Below are 10,680 nucleotides of genomic sequence, written 5' to 3' on the forward strand. Positions count from 1 at the left end.
TTTGAGATGGAGTCTCGCTCTGTCGCCCAGGCTGGAGTACAGTGGCCGGATCTCAGCTCACTGCAAGCTCCGCCTCCCGGGTTTACGCCATTCTCCTGCCTCAGCCTCCCGAGTAGCTGGGACCACAGGCGCCCGCCACCTCGCCCAGCTAGTTTTTTGTACTTTTTAGTAGAGACGGGGTTTCACCATGTTAGCCAGGATGGTCTCGATCTTCTGACCTCGTGATCCGCCCGTCTCGGCCTCCCAAAGTGCTGGGATTACAGGCTTGAGCCACCGCGCCCGGCCCAACGTAGTTTTAAACCCCATTGCCATACAACCTTTTAGGCCATTTATAAAATTCAATCAGGCATAGAACTAAAAATCTTTAGTGATCTCAGTCTGCTTACCATTGGGTCAAACATATAACACTGTGACCACTCAAAGAGTCAGTAATTCTGACACATTCATACATGCAGCCTGGCAGCCTGGAGGGCGGAGGGACATTTAGCCTGATACTACACATTCTTTTGTAATGTCTTAAAAGCAGAACAAAACAAGCCCAAAGCCATACAGCCCTCACCCTGCAGATTGCTGTGCCATGGGAGTGCTGTGCATAGTTTTCCTCCCTTAAGTCTGTCATTGACAAGAGCACTTTGTGCTCTGGTAAATTTGCCCTTGGGGAGTGGCGTTTTAAGTTTTGGATTCCACTGTAGCTCTCATCTAGAGATAATTATGGCCAAAGCTCTGGGGATAGCTTTTTCCCGCTCTTTGAGAAGAGGCTGATTTCAGAGGTCGTGTACCATAAGCAATCACCCACCTAATACTATAGAAAGTTAAGAAATAGAAGACTTGAGTATGAAACACACACACACACACCTCTTTTTAACATGAGCTTGTGGCTGAAAGTAGAGTAAGTTTTTGTGACCATGATGATAAAAGCTTCTCTCCAAGGATGATTAAATCTGGACATTGATGACATCATGAAGCCATTGTCATCAATTCTGCTTGCCTACCTCTGGATTTCCTATTACATGAGAAAAATAAACCCTATTTTGACCAAAAATATGTTTTTTTAAGGATCTTATTTCATGAAAAATACATGTATTAATAACTTAGTCATTATATAAGTTACAGAACATATATTAAGGGACTTTGCTCTTGTATTTCATTTGAGCCAGATACATTATAAATGAGAAAATTAGCCACTTATATACAATTTTCCATTCTCTTTTAAAATCAGTGGTAACTTGTAAGTTAACTTGTTATTAATACATCAAAGTAATTTCTGCTAGTACAGTGGCAACATAATGGTAATTTTACCCTTTTTACATTTTTGTCTCTGTTCTGTTACCTAGAAAGGTTGAGGGTTTTGTTGGTACTTTGCATTAAAAATTTCCTGGCAAAATTTTTAAGCCAAGAAATTATTGAGGCAAGTGCGATTGAGCAGGTATTTTAAACAAATTCTATTTTCTCCTACTGATTCAATTAAGAGGTCATCAAATCCTTCTTCTAAAACTTTTTATTAGCAGTAAATATAGATATCAATTGAGGGGATTAGGTACATGGTTAATTAAATTTGTATTAAGGCAGATTAAGAAATCAGTCTTCCTGCTCATTATAAACCAAAGCTAGGATTGAGCTTTATATTTAGACTTCCTGTTTTAATCCCCTGGGTGTATCACATAGATGTTTCCTGTCCAGAGAGACTATTTGTCACTTGATTTCTTTTTGTCCTATCACCACCAACAGGCAATAGTAATCTGTACACCAGCAAAGGAAGAGAAAGAATCAAAAATTAATTGGAAAGGAATCTTTACATCAGGATCAGGAGGATTTCTTATGCCTGTATTTGTGTGACACTCTTGTTTGAGTTATATTATACAAACAATCCATTGGAATTCTTCACTATATTGACTGATTTTTTCCCCCCACTGATTGGATTACTCAATCTCCTCATTGCCTTAGAACACCCCCTAAAATGTTTACATTTTCATGTTCGTTCTAGTTAGGTCACTTTGTAATCCCCCACCAGGGACTGAACTTGTCTCCTCGGAACCTCCACATATGCATTCCTTCTTTGCATGTTGCTGAGTGTGGGTTTCAGAGTCTTTCACATGGCGGGAGTAAGAAGTGGTAGGGGTGGGGGTGGGGAGCAAAGGAGGAACAAGAGGCCAGAAACTGTCACTGAGGTCATAGTGCTGGTGTTTTTCTCTTTGCATTCCCTCTTGTAGTGTTTCATGGAGCCAGTCATTTGCAAGGTCTACGTTTTTTTAGACTTTCCAAGTTTATCCTTCCAAATCTGTCTCCCTTCTGTTCTTTGTGTTAATTCCCCAGCTTAGACCAAGACTGCAGAGAGAGCTAGAACTTCAGTGCTATGCTGAATTAATAGTGGTGAGAGCATGCATCCTTGCCTTGTTCCTGATCTTAGGGGGGAAAGCATTTAGCATTCGGTCTTTCCCCCTTTTATAAGATGCTAACTGTAGGTTTTTTGTAGACGCACTTTATTAAGTTGAAGAAGTTCTTTATTCTTATTTTTTCCACAAGTTATTTTTTCTCAAATAGGTGTTTAATTTTGTCAAGTGCTTTTTCTCCATCGATTAATATTATCATGTGACTTTTTTCTTTTAAGAATGTTAAGATCATGGGTTACATTAATGGATTTTAAAATATTTAACCAACCTAGGATGAATCCCATAGTATACAATTCTTTTAAAATATTGCTGAATTCTACTTGCTAATATTTTGTAAATTTTTTTGCATCTATATTCATGAGGGATATTGGTCTGCAGTTTTCTTTTTTGCACTGCGTTTGTATGGTTTTGGTGTCAGTGTAATAGCGATTTCATAAAATGACTTGGGAAGTGATCTCTTTTATTTTCTTTTTTTTTGAGACGGAGTCTCGCTCTGTCGCCCAGGCTGGAGTGCAGTGGCCGGATCTCAGCTCACTGCAAGCCCCGCCTCCTGGGTTTACACCATTCTCCTGCCTCAGCCTCCCGAGTAGCTGGGACTACAGGTGCCCGCCACCTCGCGCGGCTCGTTTTTTGTATTTTTTAGTAGAGACGGGGTTTCACTGTGTTAGCCAGGATGGTCTCGATCTCCTGACCTCATGATCCGCCCGTCTCGGCCTCCCAAAGTGCTGGGATTACAGGCTTGAGCCACCGCGCCCGGCCGATCTCTTTTATTTTCCATGTGACATTATATGGAATTAGTATTGATTCTTCCTTAAACAGTTAATAGAATTCTCCAGTGACACCTTATGGGCCTGGATATTTCCTTTTTCAGAGTTTTAAATTTACAAGTTCAATTTCCTTAATAGTTATAAGGCCATTCAAATGATCTATTTCATATTGGGTGAGTTGCGGTAGTTTTTGTTTTCTGAGGAATTGGTTCATTTCACACCTAAGTGTCAAATTTGTGTGTGTAGAGTTGTTTGTAGTATTCCATTATTATCCTTTTTATATCTCCAGGGTCTGGACTGATGTTCCCCGTTTCATTTCTGATAGTGCTCACATTTTCCCAGGAAAGCCTTATGAACCACCAGTGGATCCAGGTGGATCTTGAGCTAGCATAAAGCTTCCAGGAACTGGCTATGCTCCACTTGTCCTCACCGGGGAGTGACAGAATTGTCTCTCATTGCTACTTTTCTGCCTTATTTTCACTCTGCCCAACCTGGTCCCACCGGATAACTCACTGTCACAAGAACAGTTCTGCCTTGAGCATTGTCATTCATACGTCTGTGTTTCTGAAATCTTCCCCGAAAAGAAAACTCTGTACTGCCTTCCCTGCCTGTTTGAATTCCGTCTGCCCTTGAGGGCCAGATCGAGTACCTCCTTCCTGGCAAGGTCTTCTCTAACCATCCCAGATCAAACTCATAGCCTCTCTGAACTCCAGCAGGAATCCCTGTCCATGCCATTGACCAAGCCCTTCAGTAGCTTTATCTCAGGGTATCATATTGGTTAGGAACACAGGCTCTTGTCAAGACATACCTGGGCTTCAGTCTTGGCTCTGCCATTTCCTAGCTGCATGATGTGAGACGACTGACTTCACTTCCTTGAATCTTAGTGGCCTCCTCTGTAAAATGAGAAGATAGTCTGCCTGTCAGAGTTGTTGTAAAGATCAAATAATGTGTCTTAAAAGCTATTAAGTATGAAATAAATATTAGGGATATTCCAATACAATAATAATTAAAAATCAAGGTTAAATGGGAAAATATTTATAAAATAATATTGTAGTAGAAGAATTATAAAACTGCAGGTAAGGTTAGAAAGATCCAAGAGTGTGTGCATGTGTGTGTTCACAAACATACATAAAAGAATGGGAAGACACACTTCAAAAACAGTCTAAATGATGATGGTTAGCTCTAGGTAATGGGCTAATTGCTGGGTTTTATTTTCTGTTCTATATTTTAAATTTTTTGGGGTGGGACTGCAATAGATTTATAACTTAAAAATATTATTTAAAAAAGAAAAATGAAGATCTGATGATATGTTATTATTTGGTTATTTATACTGCACCATACTTTAGAAAGGGTTTAAAACAGCATACAGTATAGCAAGTTAAAATTAAAATATAAAACAAAGTGAAGCAGAGGAGAAAATGCAGGTAGGAAAGATGCTATGTTGTGACACTGCTAAAAATATGACTGTCTCATATTTTTATTGTGTGTTTTTTTTAAAGAATGTCCTAGGATTTCCTTTAGTCAAGAGTTTAATAAGTAAGATTAATTTAGTTAAAAGACGGGCAGCATTTTACAACGCAATGGAATAATATGAAAATTATACTTAAAAGAGAATAATGTCCTGCTAGTTTTCATCGAGTTAAACCTTCTGATTATGTTGTTGTTGGCATAGTAGACACACCCAAGAAAGGCATGCTTGCCATTATTTATATTTTATTATACTTGTATAGTAAATTGCACGTTATAAGTACAGATGCTTCTTGACTTACAATGGGGTTACATACTGATAAACCCATTGTAAGTTGAAAGTATCATAAATCAAGAATACATTTAATACACCTAACCTACTGAACATCATAGCTTAGCCTAGCCTACCTTAAATGTGCTTAGAAAACTTACAGTAGCCTGCAGTTGGGCAAAATTATCTAACACAAAGCCTATTTTATAATAAAGTATTTATTAGGTCATGTACATAGTAGTTTGTCAAGGCAGGAAAATGTCAAAATAAATTATGATTTCTACTGAATGTGTATCGCTGTTGCACCATTGTTAAGTTGAAAAATCATAAGTTGAACCATCATAAGTTGGCGACTATCTGTATGCATTTGGCTAGTATTGGTTTTGTGTATCTGTTTCGAATAAGTTGAATGGAGAGGGCAGACAAACCCCAACCAGGAGTAAAGTTCTTGCCCTGGCCCTGCTATTTCTTAGTTAGGTCTTAACTCCTTGGCTTATTCCTCCTTTGGAAATTGAGGAGTCTAGACAAGAAGATCTAACTTTGACCATCTATAGTTTAGCACAATTGTAGTTTCACTTGTTTAAGAATGTACGTTTCCATTGATCCTTCCACTGGGAATCTTTATAGCATGTTAGTTGACCTGTGTTATAAAATGTTCATAATGCCTTCTGTGATATTAACATAATTTAAATGTCTTTTTCACAGAGAGACCTCTCTCCCCCAAGGCCATCAAAGGATTTGAAACTGCTCCACTTACCAAGAATTATTATACTGTGGTAAGTGTGCAGATGATGAATAAAAATTTTCTTGACTCTATATGGAACTTTTTCACTTGTCAAACCATTGATGTGTTGAGGTGACACAAGGGAAAGACTGAATAAAGTTGCATGCATGAGTCCAATGCCATTCGCATTACAGTGGAGCTCTTCTTATATGCTTCTTACAGATATCTAGAAGTCTTATATCTACCGTGCTGAAAAATTCAAAGGTAGCACGGATTCAGAGCAAGCCCTATTAAACAGCATGAAATAGAAATTGGCTAATATGTAAGAATTATGGTGAAATTCAGCAGTTAGATATATCCTTACCAGATATTTAGAAAGTGAATTTCCAAGTTCCTGTAATGCAATAAATTTTAAGTGGTTGCATTTTGTGATTTTACTTCAGAATCAATGACTTCATTATTATATCCTCTGGAATATTATCATCCTTTAAAGAGAGCCCAAAAGGAAAACTGCCCTTTGGCACAGTGGGAGGAATGACATGGCTCTGGCTTAAACACAGATATGTCAAAATATGTTAGCTATAAATAGGGTATGTGCAATACTCAAAATAAATCCCTATTTGAAAAAGAAATCGCATCATTCTCCTTCATCTACTCTCTGCTTTCTCTTCACGTCTCCTTTCCAGACTTGGCCCAGTCACTAATTAAAAGGTCAAGTCATGATTAACCTCTAAGTTTCCCTGTCTGGTAGCCTTGTCATTCCCCCGGCCCCGCCTCACCACCTCAGCTGAAATACAGTTTCACTTTTTTACCCAGTGTTCTATGTGCATTTGTCTTGCATACTCATCTCCCTTTGTGCATGGATAGAGTTTTTAAACACCTCTCTACAGGTATGTGAATATCATTTGGTTTCAAAAAGTTGAATTTCACTCTTCAGTGAATTTGCTCAATAATGATGACATGAGCAATAGAGAATATGAAAAATCAAGAAGGAACTCACTAGCTAACATGGACAATAAATAATCACAGGGGACTATTTTGTTAATATCTTTTATCTTACGTTTCCAAGGCTAAAATGTATTACCCAGGAGAGGTAGATTCCCTTCTCCCTTACTTCCTGATCACTTCTTTTAGCTTTTAGATAACTCCTAATTATTCAATTTTTAAAGAAAGGTTGTAGTGGAATGATGGATGAAAATATTACCATAGCTGCTTCTACCTGTGGGTCTGGAGCATATCATCACTCTGCTTTGGATCTCTCTCTGCCTCTGCTGATTCTACCAACTTAAAATGTGGTTGGGATTATCCAAGGCAGAGTAAACTCTGTGATTCTCATGGAATTTATATCAATCCTATATATATAATGGTTGAACTCTGGACATGCTGCAGTTTATATATCCCACCTCCTGTTGGAAGACGTGTGTTGTTTCTAGTTCCTTGCTGTTATAGACAATTCTGCATTGAATAGCTTATATATATATATCACTTGTCAAAGTATGTGAAGATCTGTATGGTGAAGGTTAAGTGCTTAGGTCAAAGGATATATATGTTTCACAATATTTTTTGGTAGATATTATCCCAAACCTCAGACCTCATAAAGAAAACAAATGTCTTGGGGGAACCATGATAGCCTGTGAAGAACCTGTAGAAATTCGAAGTGAATATTGCTTAATTATTGACCAGCTGGATATATTGTAACTAGATATGGATGTGAAGAGATTTTGGTTGGTTGGTTTTTTTAAATCCACATTTCTTTGGCTTTGAATATTTAGGCAAATTTTTAGTGTCAATTAATTCAAAATATGTTTTGAGTGTTCTGATTGTCCTCCTAATCTGTGTTGAATAAAAAAAAAATTATTCCATCCACAGGATTTGTAGACTTGTAAAATCAATTTCACTCACATGAAAAGTGCCCTCGGCCGGGCGCGGTGGCTCAAGCCTGTAATCCCAGCACTTTGGGAGGCCGAGGCAGGCGGATCATGAGGTCAGGAGATGGAGACCATCTTGGCTAACATGGCGAAACCCCGTCTCTACTAAAAATACAAAAAAAAAAAAAAAAAAAAATTAGCCGGGCATGGTGGCGGGCACATGTAGTCCCAGCTACTCGGAGGCTGAGGCGGGAGAATGGCATGAACTTGGGAGGCGGAGCTTGCAGTGAGCCGAGGTCACGCCACTGCACTCCAGCCTGGGCAACACAGCCAGACTCCGTCTCAAAAAAAAAAAAAGAAAAGTGCCCTCAACTGATGGTATATTAACTCTTCTTCCCTCCAAGAGTCATTAATTATAGATATTTTCTGTTGCTAGATCTATAAGAATACTAATGACTGATTTTTACTTCATTAAAAAAAGAAATAACATTTTTCTCTTATATCACTAGTTGTATAAACAGCTGTTTTTAAAATATCAGACAATACAGAAATAATATAAAAAAGAAAGTAAGTACCACATGTAATCCCACCACTTAGAAATAATCACTATTAACATGTTAGTGAATCTCATGCCAAATTTTCTTTGAGGTAGGTGTATGTGTATCCATATATTTGCATATATATGTATATATAGCCTGTAATATATGTGTGTATATAATTTTTCAAATAAAACAGGAAATTACGTATTTTCTTTTTCATAAATATTTTTCTTTTTTGTTTTCTTTCTTTCTTTTTTTTTTTGACACGGAGTCTCACTCTGTTGCCCTGGATGGAGTGCAGTGGCACGATCTCGGCTCACTGCAACCTCTGCCTCCCGGGTTCAAGCGATTCTTCTGCCTCAGTCTCCTGAGTAGCTGGGACTACAGGCAAGCGCCACCACGCCCAGCTAATTTTTGTAGTTTTTAGTAGAAACGCGGGGTTTCACTATATTGGCCAGGCTGGTGTCGAACTCCTGACCTAATGATTCGCCCACCTTGGCCTCCGAAAGTGCTGGGATTACAGGCGTGAACCACTGCGCCTGGCCCATACAGATTTTTGTATCCCCACACCTCAATAATACTTGTCTCTGACCAGACCTATTCTTTTTTTTTTTTTTTTTTTTTGAGATGGAGTCTCACTCTGTTGCCCAGGCTGAAGTGCAGTGGCATGATCTTGGCTCACTGCAACCTCCACCTCCCAGGTTCAAGCGATTCTCCTGCCTCAGCTTCCTGAGTAGCTGGGATTACAGGCATGCGCCACAATTCCTGGCTAATTTTTGTATTTTTAGTAGAGACAGGGTTTCACCATGTTGGCCAGGCTGGTCTCGAACTCCTGACCTCAGGTGGTCCTCCCGCCTTGGCATCCCAAAGTGCTGGGATTGCAGGTGTGAGCCACTGCACCCAGCCAGACCTGTTCTTATGCTCTTCCATTTAGTGGGTCTTTGCCAGCCCAAGGCTCCCTTTAGTTTGGTCCTGTGTCTTAGTCAGGTTTCCCAGAGAAACAGAACCAATAGGAGAGAGAGAGAGAGAGAATGAATAAGGAGTTGGCACATGTGAGTATGGAGTCTGAGAAATTCCATACTCTACTGTCTCAAAGCTGGAGACCCAGGAAACCTGGTGGTGTAATTCCGTACAAGTCCAAAGGCCTGGGAACCAGAGAGCTGATAGTGTTAATTTCACTCTGAGGTCAGGAGAAGATCAATTTTTTAGCTCAAATAGGCAGACAGAGAAATGCAAATTCTCCCTTCTTCTACCTTTTTGTTCTATTCAGGTCCTTAGCAGATTGGATGAAGCCCACTCACAATAGGGAGGCAATCTGCTCTACTCCATTTACCAATTTAAATGCTAACCTCATCTGGAAAACCCTTACAGACATACGCAGAAAGAATGTTTAGCGAAATATCTGGGCACCCTGTCTATCCTGCCCAAGTTTACAGGATGTGGTGATTAATTTTATGTGCCAACTTGGGTCGACACATAAAATTAATCATCACATCCTGTAAACTTGGGCAGGATAGAGACCTCTGGGAATTTGTAAATCTGCAGACATATTCTCCCCTTTTTCAAGTTTCTAAGGGATTATCTGCTGATTTCAGCCCCATTTAGGCCTTGATGCAATTCTGGTGTCATGTCAATTTTGAAATGTTAAGTATGCTTAACATTATGCTCTTCCATTGTCCAGTGTGACCAAGCTCTTCCATTGTCCAGTAGTTGTCCAGTGTGACCAAGGTGGCTGTGGCACCCAGCTGAGACCCACACCTGCCACTAGGCATGTTTAATGTGGGTAACAGACTTGGCCACTCCTGGCCTGTTGTTTGGAATAGGAACTTAGCATCCTTGAGAGTCATGGCCGTCCAGAGAAAGCTTTTACTGCCCCTGACCTTGGTTCCTTAATTGTCCTCAGTTTTTGCTGCCATATGTTAAACTTCTCTCACTATTAATTATTTTTTCTAATAATCTTCTTTTGCCCATTGTCTTTCTTTGCTCATTGTAACTTAATGTTATATGCCAGGAAGATTTAAAAAGTAAAAATCAGAGAAAGGAATTGATACAGCTTGGTGGTGAGGCTTTATTTGTATGCAGCACTTAGGTCTTGGCACCCATAGTCTCATTGGGAGGGCAGGACAAACATGATAGTGTAAGCCACATGGTAGAGAATGATGTAAGGTTGTAAAGTGTTGTAAGATGGGTTTTTCAAAATGCAGTTGGGATCCTTTGTCTTGGAGGCACCTGGGGAACTTATTAAAACTACAGACATACGGGTGTGGTGGCTCATGCCTGTAATCCCAGCACCTTGGGAGGCCAAGGCGGGTGGACCACTTGAGGTCAGGAGTTCGAGACCAGCCTGGCCAACATGGCGATACCCTGTCTCTACGAAAAATACAAAAATTAGCTGGGCGTGGTGGCCCGGGCCTGTAATCCCAGCTACTTGGGAGACTGAGGCAGGAGAATTGCTTGAACCTGGAAGGCGGAGGTTGCAGTGAGCCGAGATTGCGCCATTGCACTCCAGCCTGGGTGACAAAGTGAGACTCTGTCTCAAAAAAGAGAGAAGGAAGGAAAGAAAGAAAGAGATAGAGAAAGAAAAAGAAAGGGAGAAAGAGAAGGAAGGAAGGAAGGAAGGAAGGAAGGAAAAGGAAGGAAGGAAGGAAGGAAGG

The 10,680-nt window shown here is 39.8% G+C and overlaps 1 protein-coding gene across 4 annotated transcripts in view; it reads left to right on the top strand.

Annotated features, from left to right (window-relative positions):
- Window positions 1-10,680, top strand: part of ARHGEF6 (Rac/Cdc42 guanine nucleotide exchange factor 6) — a 126,916-nt gene that overhangs the window by 43,627 nt on the left and 72,609 nt on the right. For all 4 annotated transcript variants that reach the window (XM_023198878.2, XM_023198880.3, XM_023198879.1 and 1 more), the window contains one exon: window positions 5,601-5,671. In XM_023198878.2, coding sequence (XP_023054646.1) covers window positions 5,601-5,671 — 71 coding nt within the window. The remainder of the gene's footprint in view (window positions 1-5,600; window positions 5,672-10,680) is intronic.

The sequence above is a fragment of the Piliocolobus tephrosceles genome, chromosome 12, assembly GCF_002776525.5.
Source record: "Piliocolobus tephrosceles isolate RC106 chromosome 12, ASM277652v3, whole genome shotgun sequence".
In the NCBI taxonomy this organism is placed as follows: domain Eukaryota; kingdom Metazoa; phylum Chordata; class Mammalia; order Primates; family Cercopithecidae; genus Piliocolobus; species Piliocolobus tephrosceles.